General features: G+C 53.0%; 1 protein-coding gene across 1 annotated transcript in view; it reads left to right on the forward strand.

Moving 5' to 3' along the window:
- Cpne2 (copine 2) overlaps positions 1-26710 on the forward strand; it is a 37587-nt gene extending 10877 nt beyond the window's left edge. The window contains exons 2-16 of the mRNA XM_032887877.1: positions 4242-4459; positions 6757-6936; positions 7325-7399; positions 9034-9105; positions 10371-10454; positions 10567-10656; positions 11156-11254; positions 11605-11691; positions 12879-12938; positions 13574-13707; positions 15594-15648; positions 18232-18283; positions 19217-19350; positions 24812-25048; positions 26155-26710. Of these exons, the coding sequence (XP_032743768.1) occupies positions 4280-4459; positions 6757-6936; positions 7325-7399; positions 9034-9105; positions 10371-10454; positions 10567-10656; positions 11156-11254; positions 11605-11691; positions 12879-12938; positions 13574-13707; positions 15594-15648; positions 18232-18283; positions 19217-19350; positions 24812-25048; positions 26155-26262 (1647 nt within the window). The 5' untranslated portion in view covers positions 4242-4279 and the 3' untranslated portion in view covers positions 26263-26710. The remainder of the gene's footprint in view (positions 1-4241; positions 4460-6756; positions 6937-7324; positions 7400-9033; positions 9106-10370; positions 10455-10566; positions 10657-11155; positions 11255-11604; positions 11692-12878; positions 12939-13573; positions 13708-15593; positions 15649-18231; positions 18284-19216; positions 19351-24811; positions 25049-26154) is intronic.
- The last annotated feature ends 390 nt before the right edge of the window (positions 26711-27100 follow it).

Raw genomic sequence — 27100 nt, forward strand, 5'->3', positions numbered from 1 at the left:
AATGGACCTACTGGTTTGCATCCCTAACTCCAAGCTCTTTCTCAGGGGCCTATGCCCACACCTGTGCCAAGAGTCCTATCATCCTTGGGAGAGGCTCTCGCTGCTTGCACCCCCTCCTCCAGGCCCAAACCCCAAATTACCTGCAGATGGTGCTGTCCTGGAGCTTTTCCATCTTGCCCAATGCTCACACAGACCCAACCCCCTCCTTAATGACACCTTGCTGCCTTCTACTGAGGGAGGGGAGGGGGCTGGCCCAACCAGGCTGTGGTTTCTTTTTCCATTGCGTCAGGCCTCAGGGTCTAGATCCCTGCCCTGTTGCTGGGCTGGCACCAAGGGCCACTCCGATCCCGGCCTGTTTCAACCTCAGACACCATGTGCTCCCCATTTCGGGGATCCAGAAGCTTCCTGCCAGAGGGTGAGTTGGAGATGGGAGCCCTGCCCCTGGTTGGGGAGGAGTCCACTTCCCCGCCCACCATTCACAGAGCTGTTTTTCTTCAGCTGGCGCTGGAGCTGACCCTGGTGGAGCTGTCCTAGGCTTCCCTGGACCAGGCCCCTTGTGGCCTTGCCCTTGGCTAGTTAGAGGTGGGATGCTAGTTCAGTCACAAAGGCAAGATTCTGGGTATGTGGACGAGCTGATGACGACCATGAAGATGTGTCCTCAGAGTGGTCATGTGAGCTTGGGCCTTTGTTCATCGGGGGCGGGGTGTTGAGTAGTGTGTCCATGTAGCCAGATCCGTGTGTGCTACACCAGAAAGTGTGCCTGACCCCTTCCATATGAGAACAGAACTCTGGGCTATAGGGGTCCATGCCTAGGCTCCCTAAGTCTGTTGTAGAGGGGCCAGTGTTGCAAATAGGAAGTAGGTGAAGCCCACATGTCAGTGATGGGGGAGTATGTGGATAAGGTGATGCCAGAGGAGCTGAAGACCTGGGTTCTGGGTCCTTGTTAAAATGGGGACTGGGGCAAGCCTATGGGCACAGGCTTAATATCCCATCTACTCGAGAAACTGAGGCAGGGATAGCAAGTTCAAGGCCTGCTGGGCTATAGAGTGGGATCAAGGCTAGTCTGAGTAGCATAGTAAGATCCTGTCTCAAAATTTACATATATATAATATATATTAATATATAAAGAAGAAAACATTTGAGTATGTACTTTTAGTAGCACTTTTAGCTTACATATAGTGGGCCCCAATTTCAAGCCCCTATCACTACAAAATTACATACATGCACACACACACACACACACACACACACACACACACACACACACACACACAATGGGCTTGTCCTTGGCTCCTCTGCCCGGCAGCCTTAGGTCTAAGCCTGTCTCTTGGTCCCACGCTCTCTGGTCTGGTGGGTTCCCAGGCTGTCCCTTCTTTGCCCAGTATTCTTCCTCAGGTGAGAAGGTCTGCATCGGCTTGGGCATTGAGAGTTAGCCCCTCAAGCAGCCCCTGCTGCTTCCCGAAGGGTGGCCCCGGACAGTGCTTGTCCACTTTCTCTTCCTGCATTCCCTGTATGTAAAGTCGGGTGATGATCTTGCCCATGCCCGCCCCGGGTAGAACAGGGGCCCCTATGGACACCTTGGATGCCCATTGTCCAGCTGAAGCTTTGCTTTGCGCTGCCTAAACCACAACCATGGCTCCTCAGCCCTTTGTGCAGAAACTGATTTTAACCAACGAGAATAAATCCTGCCAGGAAATTGCAGTGCTGTCCTGATGCTTTGGGAACTGTGATTGTAATGAGGTTCTAGGGACAGCCAGTAGGAGGGGGAAGCTAAGACTGGCTTCCTCACTCTCCATATCCCCTCCCTGCCAGGAGGTCCCTGGGCAGGCACTGTGTCCTATCTTCAGAGTCCCTTAGGAAGCTGCACTGGGGAGGGGCTTTGGTCTGGGGAGTAGAGCTCTGTGGAGTGGTCTTTCCTGGTCTGCTGTGGGACAGCAGCTGCTGCTCCTTAGCGTAACAGCTGTTGCAGGCAGAGAGAGCTTTTGAGAAGCCAGGAAGCCAAACATGGCGGTACACGTCATGCTAGCATGCAGCAGACAGAAACAAAGACTATAAATTCAAGGACAGCCTGGGCTACATAATGAGATCCCTCCTCAAGCAAGGGAGGTGGGGGGTGATGGCTAAGTGGGCAGAGTTGCCAGTAGAACTAACAACCTTTGCTCATCCCTGGGCTTCTCTCCTTCCAGGAAGGAAGGAGCTGATTTCCAAATTGTCCTCTGACGAGCACGTTCACCCACACCCCTGACAACAAACAAACATATAGATACCAACATTTTAAAGGACTAGGAGACGGCCCATGTGCAAGCATGAAGACCAGAGTCAGATTCCTTAACAGCCATGTAAAAGACCTGGTGATGTACACATGTAATCCCAGGGCTGTGCGGCATGGGGGTTGGGGGTGGGGAAGAACAAGCAGATCCCTGGGCCCGGCTGGCCAGCCAGTATAGCCAGATAGGTGAGTTCCAGCTTCAAGAGACCCTGTTGGGATCAGGTGGAGATGTCTGGGAGGTGGCCCAGCGGGTAAGGGATGCTTGGTCTGCAAGTGTGAGGATGTGAGGACTTGAGTCTGAAGTTGCAGAGTCTATGTAAAAGGTCAGGCGTGACCGTGGGTGCCCATAACTCCGACGTCCAGGGGGCAGAGACGAGAGGAGTCCCAGTGCTCACTGGCCATCCAGCTTAGCCAAAATGATGAACTTGAGAGAGATCTTATCCCCAGGGAGTAAGAGATAAGACAGAGCAGCAGAGGAAGACACCTGGCATCTTGTTCTAGCCGATATGGGCACTGGAGCATGCACCCCCACATTCTTGTGCACAGCACACACAGCAAAGGGGGAGAGTGATTGAGGAAGACACCTAGTGTCAACCTCTGGTCTTCCCAAATGTACATGCAAGTGAACACACACACACACACACACACACACACACACACACACACACACACAGGATCTAGGCTTATACAGTCCCTGTCACTGTGTTTGAGCTAAGCCAAACTGGAGGCTCGTAGGCTCTCTAGCCCCAGAGATGACACCAGAACTGGAATGTGCTCAGTAACCCATGCGCTCAGGAGAAACTACTGGCAGGTCTCCCACAAGACTGAGGTGGGATCCTATCATACTCTAAGGCGCAGGGGTATAAGCGCCCCCCGCCCCCCCGCAACCTGGGGAAGATACAAATCAGGAACTCATTGAACAGTGAGGGGACAGAATATTAGTGACGCTTTTATGAGGTGTTTGGGTACTAGGCACATCACCCATGCACATGCATTTGTGATCTCAAAGAACCAAGGTGGGACGTTGTGTTGGCAGATAGGAAACAGGCACAGAGAACTTCGGACTTGTCTACAGACCCAGTGGCAAAGGGGTTCGTAGCTTCCTAGCTCCGTAGAGATGGTCCTTCCACTCCTGTATGTGGACACCTGAGGAAAACAGAACCACTGACCTTTGGTAGTGTTAGTGCCCAGCCTCAGTAGGAGAGGTGCGTTGGTCCTGAGTAGAAGTTGGAGAAGTCAAGGGTGCCTGGGAGGTTAGTTCTGTGCTGACGACTAGGATCAACCCTGGCGGATATAGTTGTTCATTTACTGGTGCACACGCCCTTCACATGGGCTCTGAAGGCTACTTTATTCCAGCTGTGGGCCTGGGATGGAGCTGTGGGAGGAACATAACAGGCGGTGAACAAGGTCCAGTTTTCAATAGGTTACCAGAAGTTCACTTCCTAGTGGCCAAAGAAACAAAAAAACCCAAGCCATCATAGGCACCACTGATGCTAACCCATGCTTTGCTCAGGAGAAGCCTTGGTTTTCTGGCACCAGCCACGTAGGATACCCTTGTCTACTATGATGCCCTGTGGCCCCTACATGGGCAACACAGGGGCCTGTGTATGGCTCATGGGTAAAGACAGAAGGCAGAGGAGAGGCACCAGAGTGGACCATACCTTTCAGAGATTCTGTATTCCTTCACAGTCTCTTGTCTTCTCCCTCTAACAAGCCTTCGCCCGTCTCTCTCTCACACACACACACCGTCTGCCATCTTACCACCTACTTCTTCTTTGTTTTATTTTGAAATGGAGTCTTGCCCAATCTAGGTTAACCATGCACTCAGCCTCCTGCATGCTGGGATTACAGGCTTATACCGGTGTACCCAGTCTCTACTCAGTTATGGAAGGTCAAGTAGTAAGCCCTCCCTGTGGTGAGGTAGCCTGTGAAGAGTATCTGTCCCTTTCTGACGCTCAATCCTGTCCTCCAGACTGCCAGGAACTGTTGCTGCTGCCACCACCGACCCCCATGGCCTACATTCCGGATGGGGTCCCTCCCACCGCAGGGGGTATCCCCTTGGGTTCTCAGTGCTGTGTGTGCAAAGTGGAGCTGTCAGTGAGTGGCCAGAACCTGCTGGACCGGGACGTCACCTCCAAGTCTGACCCTTTCTGTGTCCTCTTTATAGAGGACAACGGCAGGTGGATGGAGGTGAGGCTAGACACCAGTGTCTATGATGGGCAAGGCCTGGCTGGGCTGTGGAGATGCTCTTCTCGGATCTAGGGAGTGCCAGGGTCCATGGGACGAGGGCTGGTGGTGGAAGATCACTTAGAAAACTGGCACCATTTTTTTACAATTAAACCTTTTTTTAGATATATTTAAAGTATTACTTAAACCAGGCATGGTAGTATATATCTGTAATTCCAACACTGAGGCAGGAGGATCAATCACAAGTTCCAGGTCCGTCCCTGTTATGTAATTAAGAAGTCCCTGTCTCAAAAAAAAAAAATACATAGAGAAATAAAATAATTACTGTAAAATATATTTTTGGCGGGGTGTGGTGGTGTGGTGACACACACCTTTAAAACCAACACAAGCAAAGACAGGTGGATCTTTGTGAGTTCCAGGCTAGCCAAGGCCACATACTGAGAACCTGTCTAGAAAACGAAACAAAACAGAAAACACTGTATATAGCTATATAGCTAGACGTCTGTCTAAATTAAACCCACACATACATAATTATCATATTTATTATGGCCTAATAGTTTATGTGGCTCTAGTCAGGCGAGGCTTCTATCATTTTGCACAGACCTGCTTCCTGTAAGTGACCTTTCTGTTTGGTTTCTGGCAATCACTCTGTTGGCCAGAAGCAAAGAGAAATAAGTTTTTAGTCTTGGGCCCCAGTGGTGGACTCAGGCCCAGCAATGCTACTCCTGCTATGTGACCTCAGGTGAACTGATGCCCGTTTCTGGGCCTGTCTCTTTAGTAAATAAGGGCTTTTATTTTTCCCTTACCTAGAGTGGGAAACTTCCCACTGGGAACTTCTGAGCTGGAAGTCTGGCCTGAGGGTTGGGAAGGGCTGCAGTTCAGGGAGGTTACCAAGAAACTTGAATTTCTTGTGCCAGCAGCCTTCAAAACTTGCTTTGATTCCTTACAGAGGAAGCTATGTTTGCTGTTTATCAAATTCAGAATAACTTGAGGAAGACGACCTAGAGAACTAGGCCTGCCTACCAAGGAGACAGATGGGACAGTTCAGTGTCCCATCTTCCAGATCCTTATACCTGCATGAGTATTTCCCAAAATATGTATTAGCGGCTTCATTTTAATGTAGCAGGAGATAATCTAGAACTCCTAGCTCTTTCTCCTTCCTCCTAAGTGCTGGGATGACAGGTTTGCAATCCCTCTGGCCTCCTGTTTTTCAATTAAATATTGAGCCGGACAGCGGTAGGCGCTCACCGCACGTGCTCCAGTTTACAAGAGTTTTCACAGATGTTGGCTTCTTGTGATGAAAACCCCTTGTTTTAAAGGAGCTGGGATTGCTGGCCAGTTTACAGAGGGGAAAGTGGGCCTGGAGTCTCGCGGGCTTCTGTATTACATCCAGGATGTTGCTGGTACAGCCAAGAGGGAGATGAGACAGTAAACCAATCCAGGAGTCCAGGGACAGACCAGGCCTGTAGTTACCGTTCATTCCCCTCTGCTATGTCTCCAGAACCATGCTCCTCAGGGAGTGATATCTCCCCGATTTATGACACGCCCCCATCTCTGCTACCCCGAGATTGTGCACACAAGCTAAAAATAATCCAGGTCAAGACCTCTTCCGATCCCGCTGTTCCTCTTGCCCTTGGAAGCCCGGGTGGAAGGAAAAACCAACCCAGCCCAGTTCTCAAAATAGCTTGTCACTCAGGGCTCTGCTATGTGTGAGGTGATTCCATGCACCCACCATACCCAGCCCTGTCCCCACCCAGGCTTTGGTGCCCAAAGCAGGTGGGCATGCTAGACTGGACAGGTCCAGAATTCTATACAAGATACCGTCGCCTCCACTACCCAGGCCCTTGACTTTACCCGGCTCTGCCTCCTCTCTGTTTCCTCTTAGCAGCGCATACAGTGCAATTTTGAGAAAAGGGTTTTCTTAAGTAAAAAAAAATAGGAAAGCCACACAGTCACAGGCCTTCATTTTACAGAGGTAAAAGTAGGCCCAGATGGAGAGAGGATTTGTCCTCTGTCACATCCCAGTCTCGGATGTGGTCTGAGCTCCTACTCTAGTCCCTGGGAATGGGGAGGGTTTGTAGAGTCAGAACTGGGCTCGAATCTTGCGCCCGCCTCCCTCTGACCTAACATCTCTGACCTTCAGTGTTCTTACCTGTGAACTGAGGCTCATGGGATGTGAGAGCTGGTGGGAGGTACACGGAGGTAGTGAGGTGGTAGGAAGATTGCCAGCAGCTAGCCATCGAGGGAACCTGGCCCCCACAACCCTCCCCACCTCCCCCATGACCGTGTCCCTCTACCAGTTCGACAGAACAGAGACAGCCATCAACAACCTCAACCCGGCCTTCTCCAAGAAGTTTGTGCTGGACTACCACTTCGAGGAGGTGCAGAAGCTCAAGTTCGCTCTATTTGACCAGGACAAGTCCAGTGCACAGTTGGATGAGCATGACTTCCTGGGCCAGTTCTCCTGCAGCCTTGGCACGGTGAGCCTGGGGCTCCCAAGTAGAGAGGGGTACACAGGAGCCTCATAGACCACCTCTGCTCTTGGGGTCAGGCGGGCATCAGTCATGATTTCCTATCCCCTACTTTCCCTAGCCGATCCTCCTGGGCTCCCCATCTGCCACACAGATACCTCCCCCCCCCCACTGCCCAGGAGCCAACAGGTCCCAGAGGTGTCGTAGCCCAGTGAGTTTGGCACCAGACAGAACGCTCCCACTGAAGGGACAACCAAATCCAGTGCCGGCTACCTGCTACCACAGAAAAGTGGGGACAGTGTGATTCATGGTGCTGTCACCACAGCCCTGTTGTTGACCTATCCCCAAGAGCCCCTGCTGCCTCCCTGAGCACTGTTCTCTGTCTCTCCCACTCCAGATTGTCTCCAGCAAGAAGATCACTAGGCCTCTGCTGCTGATGAATGACAAGCCTGCAGGGAAGGGCTTAATCACGGTACCAGACCTCCCCCACCAGCCTTTCACATCCCTTTCCTGTCTCTCCCACCCTCCCCCCATCAATGGACTGCTTCTCCAGCAGATAATCACCAGCTTTGTTGGGAGTAAAAAGGCCCAACTTACAACTTAGCAACAGGTCTCTTAGCAACGGGCTCCTGGCTCTACAGATGATGTGCTGGGGGGCTGTCTGGCTGGGGGACTGTCGGAAAGCCCTGTACGATGCAGCTCGGGGTCAGGGGCCTCTTTATCATTGTGGGGAGGGATGTCCAGAGCCCCCACACGTCCCCCCCACCAATACTAGCCCCTGCAGCTTCTCCCCTGGAGAGCAGTTCTCAAGCACATGATGCATATCACGGGATGTCTTGGCACAGTGATTCCAGCAACTGTAATGGTCCCCCTGCACCTTGCAGTGAATCCAGCGAAGTGCAGGTTCTTCCTGTGGATGGGCAATTTGGTCCTCGGAGGCCTAGAAGGCAGGGCAAACCCCATCTCGTAGATGAGAGACATTGAGCAAAAAGATTGCCCGTAGAGCCTGGGATGCGCTGCTGAGGGCTCTTCATGCTTCTGTGCACTCTCGCCTTCTTCCATGGCTCCTCACTGCCTTGTGGTCTCGCCTTCAAGCTACGAGGACCTGCTTTGCTTCCCTGCCTCCAGATTCTACCCTTTCTCCTCATGCCCCAAGTTCTGGGAAGCCAAGTCTATAGCATGCTTCAAATAGCCGAGATGATTCCCCGGGCTGTTGCTGCAGCCTAGCAGATACCTCCTAGTAGCACCCCACCTCCGTCAGAGTTCACGGTCAGCTCTCGGAGCAGCCTCCTTACCCTTAGACTGATGCTCTCAGGGCAGCCTCCTTACCCTTAGACTGATGCTGTCAGGGCAGCCTCCTTACACTTCGACTGATGCCGGCAGGGCAACCCCAGGAATGTCAGTAGTCCTACTCTAAGCTCAGGTTCCTTCTTCTGGGACAGGGGACAGTAGGCACATCCTGTCGTCTAGGTGAAGAACAAGGAGAGAGAAATGAGTCTAGGGCCTTGGCCTGTTGTACGGGTGACAGAGGCTGGTCAGTCTCCTCAGGTTAAGCCCATCTTAGAGGCAGGGCCCTGAGTCCATCTGTGGGGAGAGGCCCCTGCGGGCTTTTGGCAGTTGTGTTGAGGTCTGAGGGCCGTGGTTATGGGGAAGGCATGACGGATGACTAGTGGGAGGCCCCGTCCTTCCCTGGACTTCAGTTCACTCAGCTGTGTGCACCTGGCTTCTTGGCAGTTAAGAACTCTCAGGTTGGAGAGAGAGTTTGAGGAAGCCTATACGCCCTGGTGCAGAACCTCTTCCTTTGGCTCATGACTGCCACCCCTGCCTAACCCCCATGTTACCTCCCCCTGTGTCCTACATCCCCTCTCCTGAGCCACAGGACTCACTTTCTGATTCCTCACCACCGGTCTGATCATGATCCCATCTCCCAGAGAATGGAAACAGAGGTTTAGAAGTCAACAGGCTGGTCTTGGTTCTCACGGCACTCCCTTTCTCTTTCACCCTGCACCTAGCCCTGGAGAATTTGGTCCTGGAAGGGTGGGGAAGGGAAGGAGCAGACCCCCCTCCCCCATCCCCACCCCTTCTCTCACAGCCACAACCTTTCAGATCGCAGCCCAAGAGCTGTCAGACAACCGGGTCATCACACTGAGCCTGGCCGGCCGGAAGCTGGATAAGAAGGTAAGCCAGGCAGGGAGGGAGGGCTTCCGTGAACAACAGTGTTTCCCCGGCCCAGGGCCCTGGGGCCTGGCCTCTTTGACGCCACCATTTTCATTTCCCATGGAGGTCAGGCTAAGCACTGAACCACTCAAGTCAGACCTTCTCCTACTCTTGTAAGGAGAGTGCCCTGCCACTTAGAGGGAGGCAGATTGTGAAAGAAAACCCTCTTGTGGCCCCCTTCTCTCCCCGGGGCTCTGCTGTGATCCTCCAGAGTCCTCCTCCCATCCCCCTTTGGCCACCTGGTTAGCTCACCCTCTTGCTCTCCTCAGCTTTATCAATTTTCTCATTTTCAAGTGTTGAGCATGGGAGTCACCACACCCGGTGCCCAGGTTAAGCCAGGCATCCTCCAGTCTCAGGCCAATTGAGACTGGGACCCTCTCTTCTCTCCACCTGGGACCCTCTACAGTGTCACCGTGTCCTTCCCACATTCTAACTGCCCTTCTACAACCCTCTCCTGGAAACAGTAGCAGTGCCCTCCAGTTGCCTGTGGTCACCCATGCATGTGTGGTCCCATACATTCTTACTTGACTCTCTCTGTCCCCTTCACTTCCGTGTAACCTCTTTAGATGCCCCTTTTTTTTAAAAAAAAAAAAAAAAAAGTACACAAAATGAATTTCTAGAGGTCACCCTGCTCTCTGGTGACTGGCGTCATAGTTTAATTCATTCATGATGTTTGGAGGCGTCCGGAATGCTGTGGGAGATCATTGGAGAACGGCTTCCATAGTCAGCTCTCTTCCTCCCACCATGTGGGTTCTGGAAGGGCAGGTTCAAGTCCTAGGCCTTGATGGCAAAGACCCTTACCTGCCGAGCCATACCATTGGCCTGGATCGCACTTTTAGGTTTGTGGTCTCGTTCAAAAGCCCTTGGGCCTGGGCTTACTAAAGGCATGGTGTTCTTGGAGCTGCCTGCTGCCGCTGCTGCTGCTGCTGCTGCTGCTGCTGCTGCTGCTGCTGCTGCTGCTGCTGCTGCTGCTGCTGCTGCTGTACCCAAGGCTCAGGGTCTCTAGAGCACAGGAACCTTGCCTTGCTATGGGGCTTTCCTCGTTTCTCAGTTGGAAACACCAGGCCTCTGGCTGAACCTTGAGGAGGCTTAGGGGAAAAGAAGGGACGGACTTGTCGCACAGTACCTCCTACTAACCGTGAATCAGGGATGTGGCTGGGCTACACGCCAGCTCCCCTGAATCTGGGAGAGCCATGCCCTCTCACACATGTCGTGCCTCCCCCCAGGACCTCTTTGGGAAGTCAGACCCGTTCCTTGAGTTTTATAAGCCGGGAGATGACGGCAAGTGGATGTTGGTCCACAGGACTGAGGTAGGTAAAAGGGGCCTTGGGTTCCCATGACTCTGGTCAATCAAGCTGCCCGGGGGCGGGGTGACGCTTCTCTAATGGATCTGTGAGCACACTGCTCCTCCTTGCCCCTCAGGTGATTAAGTACACCCTGGACCCTGTATGGAAACCATTCACTGTACCGTTGGTATCCTTGTGTGATGGTGACCTGGAGAAGCCCATCCAGGTTAGTGATTCTGAGGCCGTGTTCCCCACCCCGCTAGTCCCACCTCCTAGTCCACCCCAGTGAGGCTCCTGGTATACCTGTTTGAAGCTCCTCTTGCTAATGAGAAGAGCCTTGTAAGAGGAAGCCTAGAGCTTCCTAGATTTGAGGAGGAAGCCCTAGATTTGAGGCCTGAATTCGAGGCCTGACCCTCAGGACTCATACAGGATCCTCACCTCCCTACAAGAATTGCTGGGTAGGATTACAGTGGGGCCTGGCCTGGCCAGAGGAGGAATGGATGGCCAGTGGATAGTAACCAGCATGGCCTCCACCCTTGGGTGGCTTCATTTTGCTTTCCTAGCAGTCATGGAAGGCTTCCTGCCAGAGGCAGCCCCAAGGCGAGACAGATCAGACCATGGGAGGGAATGCCTTACACAACAGATATGAAGTGTGCTCAAGTGCTAACAGGCTGAGAGTACCTTCTGGGGACAGCTGTGGGGTGACCATGCTGAACCTGTCCCAGGTTATGTGCTACGACTATGACAATAATGGAGGTCATGACTTCATCGGCGAGTTCCAGACCTCTGTGTTGCAGATGAGCGAGGCTCGGGATGGTGTCCCGGTAAGATAAACATATGTGCCATGACCCCGGGGTCTCAGCAGTGACTATAAAGAAATCCAGGACTTTGGACCAAGCAGACAGGCACTCAATCACACCTCTCCTGCTTGCATGACCTTGAGCAAGATGATCCTCCCTGAGCCTCAGTTTTTCCTTCTGTTTATTGGGTGTTCGGGGTATGGATGAAGTCAGAGCCTGGGCACCTGGAAAGTGGTCTCAAGGTGGCCACCCAGGGGACCCCTCTGGAGGAGACATCTACCCCTGGGTCTAGGCTGTGGAGGGGACTCTGGGGTCCTGGGAGGATGGCATCTTAAGACACCCAGATGAACCTCTCTTCCTTGCCATGGCATCAGCTGGAGATGGAATGCATCAATCCCAAGAAGCAGAGGAAGAAGAAAAGCTACAAGAACTCAGGCATCATTATTCTGAGGTCATGCAAGGTGAGCAGAGGGTGCTCCTGGGGACTGCACAGAGGCCTCAATCTCCTTGTCTGTAGAATGGGTGTCTCTTTTCTTTTTCTTTTTCTTTTTTTTTTTTTCCGGAGCTGGGGACCGAACCCAGGGCCTTGCGCTTGCTAGGCAAGCGCTCTACTACTGAGCTAAATCCCCAAACCCAGAATGGGTGTCTCAAGAAGAGTGTGTAACAGCAGTCTCCAATCTCCTCCCTGTGCGGAGCCACAAAGGTGTGAGATGATTTCCCAGGTGATTTTCTAGGTGGGGAACTTAGAGAAAAACTTCCTTCTGCCCTTCAGGCTTACACTGTACTCTGGGCACTTGGGCCATGGGACTGAGCACCCTGGCTTCTGACATCAGTGAGGAACAAGGCAGCTATGGCTTCCCTGCAGAAATGAAACTGCCACCAAGGCTCAGAACACTACAGTGTTGTCTTTTTTTCCAGTCTGGCCTGATTTCTTTCATTGTTATTGTTGACAGGTTTCTCTTGTGTAGCCCTGGCTGTCCTAGAACTCGCTCTGTGGACCAGGCTGCCCTTGAAAACTCAGAGATCTGCCTGTCTCTGCCTCCCAAGTGCTGGGATTAAATGTGTGTGACACCACTACCTGGTTCGGTCTGGCCAGAATTTTAAGATGATCTATCTGCCTGTGCTGGCCATGAACTTGTCATCTTCCCAAGTACAGGGATGACAGGCCTCGGAGAGGGATTGCCCCTTTAAAAATTTGCTTGATTACATTTATCTGGGAGGAATCCATAATGCCACTGATTCGGAAAGACCAACATACTTTGCTGAGAGGAGACTGAGGCCTTGATGGCAGCCATGCTGCCTCCCAGCTTTGTAAACCTGCTCTGGAGGCCTTGGATGGGCGCCTTCACTCTGTCTTAGCAAGGGTGGCAGTGAGGGCTCAGGGAGGTGGCTGCCCAGTGGTAATTGACGACCCGACCATCATCCGTTGGATGACTAATTGACAAGGGTGACCAGCTCTGTGAAGCTGGTCCTTGCCTAGAGTGGCCCTCATGCTCCGGGTTTCTCATCCACTCATGGCCTCTGCCTGAGAGTTTTGGAGTCTGTTGTGCTAAGATCAGACCCCCTTGGCTTCCTCCCAGGGCGCGCCAACTCCTACAGGGACATTCATAGCCCCAGTAAGGACTCACTGACTCACCGTTTCTTCCAGATACACCGAAACTACTCATTCCTGGACTATATTCTGGGAGGCTGCCAGCTCATGTTCACCGTAAGGCCCCTCCCCATCACCAGCCTGTCCAGGGTCTTCCCCCCAGGGCTCAGGCCTCTGCCATAGCAGCAGGGACTTGTGTTAAACCCTAGCAAAAACTTCCATGGGGCAAGGGATGGAACTGGCCTCAGAGGCAAGGGCATAGGGAGTTTGTCCTGGTGGGTGGCTGAGTCAGGATTGGCTGGGACCAGAGCAGGGGCTACACAGGGCCTCCCACTCTGCTTCTCTACGGAGAAGAAAGGTCAGTTCCTCCCACTGGCCAGGAGGGTTCAGTTCTCCACTTGCTCTCCTTCCATTCACTGCAGCCATGCCTCTGTTCCTGGTGCTTCTTTGCCCGCCTGAGGGCCACCTTGTCAGAGACCCTCCCCTGGGGCTTTCTGTCCTCCGACACACCCGGCATTCATTGTCTTCTCTGGAAAGCATCTTAGGAATTTTCCTCCCATCTGCCTTTGCCCCTCCCCTAGACTGAAGTGTCTTGAACTTAGACTCTCGGTATTTTGTTTCAGTCATTATCTTGACTGTCCGGCCTGGGAAATAGTAGACCCTGGGAAATATGTCCACTAGACCCTCCTATTCCCCCGAGGCTGTGCCGGGGCCGGTGACCGCACTGCTTGGTCGCTTTTCTCCTTCTGCAGGTTGGAATAGACTTCACAGCCTCCAACGGGAATCCCCTCGACCCTTCTTCTCTCCATTATATCAACCCCATGGGCACCAATGAATATTTGTCAGCCATCTGGGCAGTGGGACAGATCATTCAGGATTATGACAGGTACACATGGAGGTGACTCTGAGGTCAGCTGGTGTCCCTTCACACAGGGAAGCTCAGCTCTGTCGAGCTAGAAGGGTCCCAGGGATCTGCAAACCTCGGGATGGTGAGCGAGTGGCATTCAGTTATTGCCCCTTCCGTTCCCCATGGGAGAGATTGCCAACCGACTCTGTAGTCTTACCTGCCAAGCTCCAGTTCAAACTGGAATCTTTCTACACATGATGTACCTACCAATTATCCAACCATTCAGTGAGAAAGGGAGTTAGGATGGAGATGAAAGTTGGTGGCTACAATGCGGCCTCTGCTCTCACAGCTAGGGAGACAGGCTGGGGTGAGACTTAATAATGTGTCTGGTCAGCACTTGGGAGGCAGAGGTAGGCAGATCTCTGTGAGTTCAAGGCCAGATTGTTCTACAAAGTGAGCTTTAGGTCATCCAGGGCTATGTAGTGAGGCCCTGTTTTGTTTTGTTAAGAACGTATCTGAATATACACAGACGAGGACTAGAGCCTACATGGCCCAGTTTCAGGGGATCAAGGGCCTCAGGGATGGTTGTGCTTCCAGGCATTAAGAGACCCACTTCCTTGCAGAGCAAGGAAGGCTTCATAGTCAGGCAGAAGACCCCGATATCCACCAGGGCACCCCAGCCCTTCATTGGAGTTCAGGTTCAGCAAAACCCCAGTGAGCTCAGGACGCCATGTTGGAGACACTGTCTCCTGCCCATCCCCTTCAACTGGTCACCCTGCTCTGTCCTGGACCCTGGTGGCTCGTCTTCCACAGTGACCAGAGTCTCTGATATAAATGTTGTATGAGTTAACAAATAAGACGTTGTTCTTCTAGAAGAAATCACTGGGATTTGGAGATACCTGTTTACATATGAGGTAGAAGTCAAGGGAGCATTAAAGAGGCATCATGGGGTCTCAGGGACCCATCAGTGGCCCACGGAAAGAAGTAGCCATTTTGTTTGGACCTTGGAGGATGAATATACGTTTGTTAGGGAAAGCAGATTTGGGGAAGGCTATTTCAAATGGAATATGATGGTTGAGGTTGAGATAAAGTATCCTGTATGTTTGAGGAACCGAGAGGCCAGGGTTGGGGGTAGACATGAGGAACAGGAAAAAGAGGAACCTAGGCTCCGGGGCTGTGATGAAGGCAGGTCCTGGTTAAGATTTTAGGAGTGTTTTTTCCCCACGTATGATCAGGAAGTTTGGAACCTGGAAATAGTCCATTTCATTTCACTCTGACTTAATGACCAGGGTCTTGGTTTGAGAAGGACCTACAGCAGTGGTTCTCAGCCTTCCTGATGCTTTGCCCCTTTAATAGAGTTCCTCAGCTGTATCAAATGACCCCCAGCCATAAAAAGATATTTTCGTTCCTTCATAACTAATTTTACTACTATTATGAATTATAATGTAGATGTCCTTGGAGATAGATGTTTGCCAAAGGGGTCAAAGCCCACGGGTAGAAAACTGCTGATCTGTAGGGCGCTTCCAGGCCTACTGGTCAAAATCAAGCAAGTGTCTGCCCTAGGTACAGATGTATCCAGCTGTGGTCAGTTGCCACCCAGAACTGGGCTTAGACTTGAGTTTAGTGGGGAATAATTCTAGAGGGGTGAATTTCTGCCCTCTGTCCCTGAGGAGTGCATAAGATGGGAGAGGGTAACGTGAGCTCGTGTGTGTGTGTGTGTGTGTGTGTGTGTGTGTGTGTGTGTGTGTGTGTGTGTGTGTGTGTGTGTGTGTGTGTGTGTGTGTGTGTGTGTGTGTGTGTGTGTGTGTGTGTGTGTGTGTGTGTGTGTGTGTGTGTGTGTGTGTGTGTGTGTGTGTGTGTGTGTGTGTGTGTGTGTGTGTGTGGGGGGTTGGTGGTACTCAAATATTTCACATGTTCTTTTTCAGTGATAAGATGTTTCCTGCTCTGGGGTTTGGGGCCCAGTTACCGCCAGACTGGAAGGTGAGTATAACAGATTCTACCTCCTTTGGTTGAGGTGGGATTGGGGCTGGGACAGAATCAGAGGTTGGGGGAGCTCCAGGGTTCTGTCTTAGTCCTGTACCTCCGTGAGTGAGACCAGGAGACAAGCAGAGGACGGTCTGGAACTCAGAGCACAGGGGCAGACCCCTGCTACAGGGCCAGTGTCCACCTCAGGATGAGATGGAGAGGTGAGGCACCCAGAGATGGCCAGGGATGCAAGACTGAGTCGGGGGGGGGGCAGGAGAGAGGATCAGGGAGCAGTCACAGAGTGGAGATCAGGAGAAGAGAGCTCGCTGGCTCCTGGGTGCTTTGCGCAAACCTCCACCTGATTGCCAGCTTCATTCCAGTCTTACCACAAGCTGCAGAGGTTAGCCATAGTTCCCCTTTCACTGTGGAGAAGGCTGGCAAAGGAGGTTCAGGGAGGATAGAGTGCCCAGTGGACTAAGTCACAGGGGAGGGAGAAGAGCTTCTCAGCCTCCCTGACTCCAGTGGATGGGTGCAATGGGAGACCTGTTTGGACATGGAGTAGACAACAGAGACAAAATACTGGACAGGAGGAGGGCTAGGGGCAGGTAGGTTTCAGATGCTGGGAAGGAGACAGGGGAGGGAAAAGGAACCATAGATGTACACAGAGTGACGTTAATGGAGGCAGGTAAGGACATCCCCTATGGCAGGAGGAAATCCTGGGTGCCCTCGCCTGGGAAGCCAATGAGAACACAGGCCACAGAGTTGGCCAGAGCCATAGAACACCATCGCATTTTACAGATGGAACAGTCAAGGCTCAGGACTGAAATGTGACTTGCCTGAGGTCACCTTCACCCTAGGGGCCCGGGCTCCAGGAGGGCAGACAGACTCTAGGATCATGTCCAAATTTGTTGCTTCCTAGAGGAGGAGCTAGTGGGGATGGCATGTCCCGTTCAGCCAGTCCCCCCTCTGGTCCAACCCTGTTTCGCCGCACATTTCTTCTGGAATTAGCATGGCCTCACATCCTCTTAGCTTATTTCAGTGCTCATCTTAAGCATCAGAATAGCCCTGGGTCTGACACATGACCAATGGATAGCCTGGCCCTGCACAGTGTGAGGTAGGATGCTGTGGGACCCAGACTGGGCCTCTGGGCAAACACAGATGCTACAGGGAGGCGGGCAGGGTGAGCCAGTGGCCAGGCCCAGCAGGAGCTTGTTGCTAGGACACCAGCCAGCCTCCAAAGAACTCAGCTGAATGAGATGTTTTCTTGAGCAAAAGCCTTGGAAATGTCACAGGGCAACTCTGGGGGTGCTGGGGCTTGGCCAGGCTAAGCACCCAGTGGTGTTAAAGCGGCGTGCTGTAATGAGGCTAGACAGCATAGATGTTCTGTCCCCTCTCCTGCACTGCCGGAGTATACCAGGCCTGGCCCTCCCGGCCCTTTATTCGGTCATCCTGCCACCTTAGCCCTGTCCCGTGAGCCTGACTTCCACCTCAGGGCCTTTGCATGTGACCAGCACCCAGACAGTTGACTTTCCCCTGGTTCATTGACTCTCTGCCCTGCCCAGGCTCTGCCCTCACAGCTCCCAGTGATTTACTTGTTCTCTCTGTGAGGAGAACTTGGTTCTCTCCTGTTGTGCTAGGGTCTGGCATACAGTGGGTATACAGTCCTTGATTGTGAAAGGGTCACTTGTATTTGGGATCAAACTTAGTAACTCAGCAGCTTTTTAAAAAGTATATATATTTATTTTTTTTTAATTATGTGGGGGAGGGGAGAAGGAGGGGGGGGAGAGAGAAGGAAGGGGGGGGGGAGGGAAAGGAGAGAGAGGAGAGGGAGAGAGAGAGAGAGAGGAGAGGGGGGAGAGAGAGAGGAGAGAGAGAGAGAGAGAGAGAGAGAGAGAGAGAGAGAGAGAGAGAGAGAGAAAATGAGAATGGATATGAGACTGCAGGTGCTGCCAGAGGCCAGAGGCATTAGTTCGTCTGCAGCTGGAGTTACAGGTAATTGTGAGCTACCAGATGTAGATGCTGGGAACGAGACCCAAGTCTTCTGCAAGAGCAGTGTATGCTCTTTATCACTAAACCCTCTCTCCAGCCCCAGACTAGGAGCTAGGACTCATGGCAGGGATGCCAGGCCCTTGGGGATGCACACAGCTTGCATGTGACCCACTCAGCCCCATCATATGGTCTGACCCTAGGCTAGCAGTGAGTGGTAATTAGCCAATCCCAGTAAGCTGAGGGGTGTGAGGTAGACTTTGGTCCAGCACCTTGCCTGCTGCTACGATCAGAAAAGCCTTCAAGACCCAGGACGCAGAGAGGGAAACAGGGGCATTCCTAGTGTTCTAGAGCCCCACTATCCCTGGGCCATCTCTGTTCCATTTAGGAGCTCTCTTGGCAAGGAAGGTATGTATCAGCTTGGATGCACCCCCTACTCCCAGAGGACAGTGGACTCCATTTTAAGGTCTCCATTTGTCTGTTGTGAAGTTAGGGAGGCAGAAGTGGGATCAATAACCCTAGATGTGGCGGAGTGAGAGAGTGACACCTCAGAGGGCACTGGCTTTGGGGTGGGGCAGGATGCCGCCTCTCAGCTTGCGTTCTGATTTCTAGGTGTCCCATGAGTTCGCTATCAACTTCAACCCCACTAATCCTTTCTGCTCAGGTGAGTGTGGCCCCAGCCTAGAGCACAGCAGGCAGAGGGGGGAAGGGATGGGATTCCAGTTTCCGTCCTTTCTATTCCACTCCTGTCATGCTTATTTAGAGGGACAGGTGAGGACTATGGAGTGTGGAGTCATACAGTCCTGGGCCCAAGGCTAACCACTGTCTGTTTCTGGCTGTGAAGCCTTGTAGAAGTGACTGCACCTCTCTGAGCCTTTACCTGCCCCACGGAGGTGTGGTACCTGCTTAGCTCATTTTCCTGGGTGAATGGGGACATAGATGAGAATTAGGGGAACAGGTGGCAGAAACGCTGGGTAGACCAGGAAGGCAGCATTACACAGCTGCTCTCGTTCCCTGTTTGCCCCTCTCAGAAGAGCCTTGATGGCCAAAGATGGACAGCGGCCTGGCAGGGAGGGGCAAGAAAGAGGAGGGAAGTGACTGCAGGACCCACCCCTTCTGTACCTCAAGACATTTCAGAAGCTGAGAGGAGGAGAGAGGATGCTGAAGGGAACGAGAAGGACATCCGTTCCCTTCTGAGGGCTCCCGAGGCTGGGCCAGGATGAACTCCACAGAGAAGGAAGTCTCTCATGTCACTGCAGGGATGTCATGATTTGGTCACAGGGGACATCTCCTGGCCATAAGTGAGATCCTGTGCTCCGTGGGCTCTGGTTTAGCACAGGTCCTCCAGGACGTGTCTAAATTCAGATTGGTCCACGTCAGCCCTAGTCCAGGAGCCGTCCGGCCAGGAGCATAAGGTTGTAGAGCGTTGGCTGGTCATGACAGCAAGTATTTCCAGAGCACCTGGTATGGAAGGAGCTGTGCAAGCCCCACCATCCTCATTAGCAATGGCGGGGCATTCTGGGAGAACATGAAGTAGATGCTTTGTCAGCAGCAGGATGGGGCAGAGTGTTCTGCTGACCCAGGATGTCTTCTGCAGGCGTGGATGGCATCGCCCAGGCGTACTCAGCCTGTCTGCCCCACATTCGCTTCTATGGCCCCACAAACTTCTCCCCTATCGTCAACCACGTGGCCCGGTTTGCAGCCCAGGCCACAGAGCAGCAGACAGCGACGGTAAGTAGGCAGCAAGGGTGTGTGCGTGCTGGGATGAAGCCAGCAGTGGGTAGCGCTCTGCCCAACAGGAGGGAAATCAGAGTGGGGTGTGTGCTTATCTTCCTACCAGTGTGGGGCTAGAGAGGGAGATATGTGACTCCCCCTCGTTCCCTTTCCCATCCAAGTGAGGTGCAAGCCTCTATAGGGTGCTGTCTATCAGGTTCTGAGGAGGCAGAATAAGCCCAGTGTGATGAGCCTTGCTTCCTGGAGCCCTACTCCAGACAGAAGTGTCATTGGTGCTTTGCAGGAAGTGAGACTTATGACCCCAGTCTTCTGGGGGGGGGCACTGGCCACTGTCTAACCCCCGTGGGCTTAGGGGCTGGCCCCCTTTGGAATACTTTGGTCTAAAGCCTTACAAGGCCTTAGGTCTAAAGCCCCGGCCTCGGGCTCAGTAGTAAGACTGTGGTGTGGGGTGTCTATGATGTGGCAGGTGAGCAGCCTGGGCATCTACAGTGCTGTTCATCCCAGCACTTCCAGCAGGGCTATGTGCCAGGACTTCCTCCTGGACTTTTCCTCAGACTGCACGGTGACTCACTGGCCCTGCAAGACCATCTCTGTGGCCCTATTCTGACTGTGCCCTTCTTGCCTCTGTTACAGGTTAGCAGCCTCTTGGCCATATGGTCCAGGGCTTTCTGTACTCAGCTTACTATAGACTGTTGGCCTGGCACAGTACTTGGTGGATGACAGGAACATGGTGCTCTGTGAATAGATGGGGTTAGGTCAGTGAGACCATGTCACTGCCTATCCCAAAGGGAAGGCTCTGCACCATGAATAAGGGGACCACTGTGGGATGGTTCAGAGGAGGGAGGTGCCTGTCACTGGGGAAGCAGAGGCTGATGTCCCTGAAGTAGCAGCAGAGAGAAAAGGAAGGGGAGGGAATGAGAAAGGAGAGGGCCTAGGGCTGGCGCTGGGGAGGTCCAGGTCTGTCCTAATTGTCTTGACGGCAGAGAAGGAGCCCGCTGTACATGCTTGACATCTCTTTATGTGTGCCCAGAGAAGATCAGGGTGTCCAGTTTGTGTCATGAGGGAACGTGCTTGACTGCCTGAGGAGGTTAGCATTTGATAATCCTGTTGTACCCACCCCCAAAGGCCTTGAAGGACAGACAGTGGAGTTCAGGGCACCGTGTCCCTGGAAATTAGGAAGAATACTGAGGTACGGTCAGCCGGGAAGGGGCTGTGCTGTGCGGTAAAGTAAAGTAAATGACCCCTGACTGAGGCAGCTGAGAACTCAGGTTCCTGCTTTCCTTTAAGCCCATTTCCTCCAGTGCAGTGGGAACACTGACCCCCATGGTGATGCAAAGAGGGATGAACAAATGGACAGAAACTTACTGCGTGAGGCCCGGCAGGAATAGTTTTGTTGTTCTCTGGTTCCTGAGGTTGCTGAGATTCGATAGCTTGGGTAGGGCCGAGTAAAAGGGCAGCCTTCAGCCTCATTGCCCGTTGAGAGAATACCAAGCTCGGTGCCAGCAAAGTTGCTGGCTGCATGAGTCCTTGAAAATAGGCCCGATTTCCTACTCAGGAGAAACCGTCTGGGCAGGGACATGAGCACATTCCAGCAGTGTGCCAGGCCCCTGTCTCATGCTGTACCTGCTGCCAGCCAGGGGTCAACTGGGCAGGAAGTGGGGTCTGGAGACAAGTGCCTTCATGACTGGGGAACTCCTGATTTGCAGCGGCCTTGTCCACCCCCAGCAAGGAGAACCTCACCTTCGTTCTGAGCAAAAGGACTTGAGACCTGTGCCCAGACACTGTTTGAGACCCTTCTGGGATCAACCCTGGTTGATTTGGTTTTACTTGCAACTCTAAGCCACCTCTGGCTTCCCAGCCTAAGCTGTTACCTCCGAGGCCTTGGACTTCAGCTGTGAGAGTAGAGCCTGGGGTCTCGGCCGCCCCTTCTACTCCGAGGTCCAGGAGTAGATACAGACTTTTCTACCACGTACCCTGACCCTCTCCACCAGAGGAGGCGAGTGGAGCTGCGGGGTGGCTCAACCTCAAGCTGAAAGGACCTGGTTCGAGCCCCATCTCCCCCACTCCCTGGTTGTGTTACTAGAACAGGTAGTTTAGCACTCTGAATTTTGGTTTTTCTCCGCTGTACAACAGCATTCCCATCTGTGAGTGCTGCGGAGAGTCACCCAAATGGGCGCGTGCGTTGTTCAGTTTAGAGCCTGGCATGTAAGACAGGTCGGTTGTAGGAACAGGCGCGGGCATCTCTCAGGCTAGCATCTGGTAGCGCTGTGCACAGGGAGACCCGCAGCCGATGGAAGTAATTGGGGGATTAACCAATGCTTCTGGTTGGCCATGTTTTGGTGTTGGGGGATGTAATGTGGCTTTGCCTTCCACGTCCCCTCACGTATGCACACAGAGCACACCCACGTACAGGACACGGAGAGCAGGCGGTGGTGTCTCTAGCACCTTCCATTCATTATTTCTTCCTTGGGCCTTTTCTGAGCCTTTCTGGGCAGCCCCAAGGACACTTGGATGAGTGAGGTCCAGCTTTTAGGGGAGTTAGCTGGGAGGCCGATGCAGTTCTGTCTGCCTAAGCCTGTGACTTAGTCCAGGACTGCACAGGTGGCACCTAAGTGACAGTGGACACAAGGAAAGGGTGGTGGTTAGAAGGGGATGTCCAGGCTTACACTTGAGAGATTCTGTGTGTGTGTGTGTGTGTGTGTGTGTGTGTGTGTGTGTGTGTGTGTGTTGGTGTGTGGGTATAGCTGATAGTCATGTGTAAGGAGATTGTGACGGACTCGGCAAGACTCAGAAAGCTCGCTATCTCCCACAGGACCCTGAGAGCCGTCAGACACTCTAGGTTTCCTCCCGAAGGTGGTGGGAAGCCACCGGAGGTGGAGGTAGGGGTGGGGTAACAAGCAGGTTTGAGTGACCTGATGACTTGAAAGTGGCCTTGCTGGAGTACAAGTAGCAAGCCCCATCTCGGCCCAGCAGCCAAGTTTTCAGAAATTACCCGGAGGTGAGTGCAGCTTCCCCACGCTGCCTGAACCGTGGGGTCAGGCCAGTTTCTTCCAGTCATCCGTGCAGGGGGAGGTGTAGCTGTGCAGTCCTAGCCCCGTGAGGCAGGCCTGGAATTGGCAAGAGATGCTCTGCTCTTTGAAAATGTTGGGACTTGGTTCCTGAGCCCTAGATGGAGAGCCGAGCCCCTGACCTGCAATGTGGGCTGGGCTGTCAGGAGCACCTAGGGTGTAGGGAAGGCGTGTGTGGAGGGACAGCACAGTAGGGACACCAGGGCTTCGGAGCCCCTTTCCATTCTTGTCCTCCACAGCTCTTCTGATTTGCTCTGGGGGCTTCTGGGTGTAGTGGTGGATCTTCGAAGCTTTGGTTTTTGATGGCCCTGGGTTTGAGCAAGCTGGCTGTGGCACCCAGGAGTGAGGGTTATAGCTAGGGCTCTGGACTTTGCCTAGACCACTATTCTGTTCGTTCAGACTCACTCCAGGTTAACGGGTGACAAGTTAGCTTTTCCTGCCAGGCTCACAGCGACCAGCCACCCATGCAGTGGGTGGCAGAGGACAGCATGGGAAGAGTCCCAGCTTTGTAGTCAGGCAGATTTGGGCACGAACCTAGAACCTGCCAGTTACCTGTTACGGGACCTTAACAGGTCGTGAAAGCTCTCTGAGCCATCGGATGGCCTCTAAGCCAGACTCGCAGTTAGGTTGTCTGCTAAAGGTCTTCTGTTTTCAGGCACCCCTTTATCCTTCCCGCTCCACCTGCAGCCTTGCGGGGACCCAGGCTCTGTATTTCTGCATTCACATCCCCCCGGAAGGAAGGCAGCAGTCTACAACTAGGAAGGACGACCACAGGGAGGTGGGGGCACATGTCTGAGCTGAATGGAGCTTGCAGACAAGCGCTACCTTTGACTGAGCAGCCAATTAAATCTTTCCTCAGTGTCAGGCCTCTTTCTGCCCTTCTCTCTGCCAGCCGAAGGCCCAGGAATATTGCCCCGAACTGCCGGGTGGGTGGAGTTAATGTGGATAAAAGCTGGCTAGGGAAGGGTCTGGATGGATTGGTAAAACCAGGGCTAGGGGCTGCCAGCAGCAGCTCTCTACTGCTGGGTTCAGGCTCCATCTCCATGGCAACAAGTATCCCCAGCCAGGGGATTGGTCTCTTTTTTTTTTTTTTTAATTCTTTTTTTCGGAGCTGGGGACCGAACCCAGGGCCTTGCGCTTCCTAGGCAAGCACTCTACCACTGAGCCAAATCCCCAACCCCAGGGGATTGGTCTCTTAAAGGCACAGCATTAGAGCTGGGGTGTGGAGGGTGAAGCCAGTGTTTGCACAAGCCCACCATATCCTGACCTGACCTTGTACTTTGGAACAGAAGAGGACAGGGTATTCTGGAGGCTGGGTTTGTATTGTCCACAAGCTGCACAGTCTTGACCATGGAGAAGGTAGCTTCAGGCCCACCAGGGTCACAAAGGTGGCCTTCCCTTAGCTTCATGACTTATCCCTTTGGCAACTAGTGGTCAGAGGACAGAATTAGAAGGCGGACACCCCCAATGGTAAATCAGCACAAGGTTCCTGTGTTTATCTCGTGGATAGGACAGAACACTGGATTCCTCTGAACAGAGCCACAGTAGGTCAGGACAGCCCTGGGGTGAAAGTAAAGGGCTGGCCACCTCTGGATTGCCCTGACGGTTTCCTGTCAGTCACCTCCCTTCTCCACATCAAGTCATCCGGTGTGCACTTTATCCTTAGACAGCTCATGTTCATTATTCAATGCATTTTACCTGAAATAATTCCTAAAGAAACGCATCTTGCTAATGAAAGTTTGGTGTCATTTGTCATAAATAGAGGGTAACAGGGAGACACAGGGCAGTGGTGTTAGGCTCTATCTGCAGCCTATGAACTTCCTACCTTCTGTTGATGAGGGGGGTCAGTGAAAGCCGGAGACCTGATACCAGTCTACACCAAAGCTGCCTCCTGGGCAGGGTGACCACTGACTACCTACCTACTCCTGCCCTAAGTGTGACAGCCCTGCAGCCTAGCCATGACCCGGATCCATATCTCAGAAGTGACGGCCCACATGACCTGAGCTTAGCCCCTGCAGGTTTCTCCTTCCATGCCAAGTATGGAGCTAAAAGTGAACGAGTATTCCTGCCCACAAAGACAGGGGAGGTAGGCCAGCCGCAGAGGCTGTAGGCTAGACTGTGTTGCTGTGCAAGCCTGGGCTTGTCAGGCGGCCGGCACGCCAGCTCTGAGCTTAGTAACTCTCAGTTTAAAGGTGATGAAACAGAATCTCGGCAGATTAAGTCTTAGTGACCAAAGCTGTGCTCACAGTAACTGGCAGAGCCCGGGGCCCAGCTTCAGAACGGCCAGTCAGAGATGTCCAAGGTGTGGGCAGTTGCCTTGAGGGTTTGGAGGGCAGAGGAGGGGTGAGGCTGCTCTCACACTCATCACTTGCCTCACTCTTCCCTTACAGCAGTACTTCATCCTCCTCATCATCACCGACGGGGTCATCAGTGACATGGAGGAGACACGGCACGCCGTAGTGCAGGCCTCCAAGCTGCCCATGTCCATTATCATTGTGGGTGTGGGCAATGCTGACTTTGCAGCCATGGAGTTTCTAGATGGGGACAACCGTAGACTGCGCTCACATACAGGCGAGGAGGCAGCCCGGGACATTGTGCAGTTCGTGCCCTTCCGAGAGTTCCGCAATGTGAGTGTGGGCCCTGGTGGGGAGTGGGAGGGCGGCTGCAGGGTCTCCAGCAGAGCTCACTGGTCCCTCTCAGATTCCTCCCCCTGTACTGTGAGCTTCCGAGGGCCCAGTGAGTCAGGTGCTGTCACCTTGCCCAAGATAAGGCCACTGTGACACTATTACCACTTCTTTCCACAAGTCAAAGGAACCCAGGAGTGGGGCCTAATCCAGATTATGGCTCTAGGTAGTGTCCTGGGTTAAGATTACCCAGAACACTGAGGCAGGCTGAGGTGGGAGAACTGAAGCTTCCTGCCCTTTCCTCTACCCTTACTCTGCAGGTGGGAGAACAAAAGCTGAGAAACCCTCCTGTTAGCCTGGCTTTCTTCCCCATGATGTGGGGATGATATGAAATACAGTGGTAGCCAGCCTCTTCCTGAAAGTGTCTCTGGCCTTGCTGAGTGACCTTTGAGCAGCTGGCCAGGGTTAGCAGAATGGCCATGAGATGCTCTCTCTTGGATGGATCCAGGACTTTTGGGTGGCATCTGTGTAAGGCCAGCCTAGGTTCTGACTCCTGTGGGATCAGTAACACATTGCCCAGCCTTAGGAAGGCTATGAGTTTCCTGAGCCTCAGTTCCCTCAGCTAAAGCCTATGGGTTCGCCAGGCTTAAATCCTGGGATCCAGCCTTGGCAAGTGGTGGCCCAGTGCCCACCATGTCTCTGCCTAGGGTGGTTTTGTCCCTCTCTTTGGCTTCCTAGGACAAATGTGGGGCATTTGTTGGTCATCTGTTGCCATATGGGACAGTGACTTGACACTTTCCTGAGGCTGGCTGCATTCACTGATGCTTCTCACAGACAGACTGTTGGTCAGGAAATGCCTCAGGTTGAGGAAGCTAAAACACCACTTCTCCCCCCCCCAATTCATCCCCTAAGGTCTTTTCCCCATCCCGGGAAGTGACAAGGAAGTCACTGCTAGCTGGTGGGGTTAGCATTGGGGCTGAGCTGAGGCCCACTCCTTTCAGAGGGCCCTGGCCCTCAAGCCGTGTTATCACAGCTCTGGGATGGGGAATCTCTCACCTGCTCATTGATCCTCCTCCTCTTTCCTGTTTCTCCCCACCTGGATCCCACAGGCAGCCAAAGAAACGCTGGCTAAAGCGGTGCTGGCAGAGCTTCCTCAGCAGGTAGTGCAGTATTTCAAGCATAAAAACCTGCCCCCCACCAACTCGGAGCCTGCCTGAGCGCGGGACCAGCCACAGCATGCCAGCTGGGCCCCCAGCCTCCCCAGGAACATGCACGTTCACCCTGCTTCCTCGTGGGTGGCCTTTTTTTTTTTTTTAAACCAGTCCACATTTTTATTTTTTACAACTGGACCTCCACCCCCAACTTCCCCAGCCCATCTGGGCTCCCTTTGTCAGAGTCAAGGATGATGCTTCCAGGACAAAGCGACTCCCTCACCCCACCCTCCCTCCTGCCACTCTAAGTATTGAATGTACTTTGTATAATTTTAGTGGAATTATTGTTATCAAAGAGAATAAAATTTTTACAATCGTAACCGGCTTTTTCTAAGTAACTAGCTGCAAGAAGGAATGTATCCCTACTGTGTACTTTGTATGGTGGTCTGCTGTTTTTATACTGTGACTATGTTCTACTTGTCAAACTCAGGGTAATAAAGGAGTTTCAGATGTTGCCTGTCAAGCTCCTTCCTTAGTGAGGGTCAATGGGCACTCACTGATCTGGAAAAGAAAACCAATAGGAAGACCCTCATCCCTGCCCCCTTCTTGAAGGGTCGGTGTGATCACTTCCTCATGGGGACATGCGTTCCCTGTCACCAGCAGTGGTTCCCGTGACACTGGCACAGGACACAGCGTCCAGAAGTGGGTGCCGCTGCCCACTTTCTCCCCCGGATGTAGTAGGCAATGTCTTCGGTGTCAGGACCCTAAACGAGGTCATGTCTGTTCCTGCTGCATGTTCCTCTTAACACACAACACACCTCCTCTTCATGAGACTGGCCCAGACCTCCTCCTCAGTCCCTCTCCTCCACACCTGTACTCTCTTGATGAGTTCTCAGCCTTCTGA

Source organism: Rattus rattus, chromosome 17, assembly GCF_011064425.1.
Source record: "Rattus rattus isolate New Zealand chromosome 17, Rrattus_CSIRO_v1, whole genome shotgun sequence".
NCBI classification, from domain to species: domain Eukaryota; kingdom Metazoa; phylum Chordata; class Mammalia; order Rodentia; family Muridae; genus Rattus; species Rattus rattus.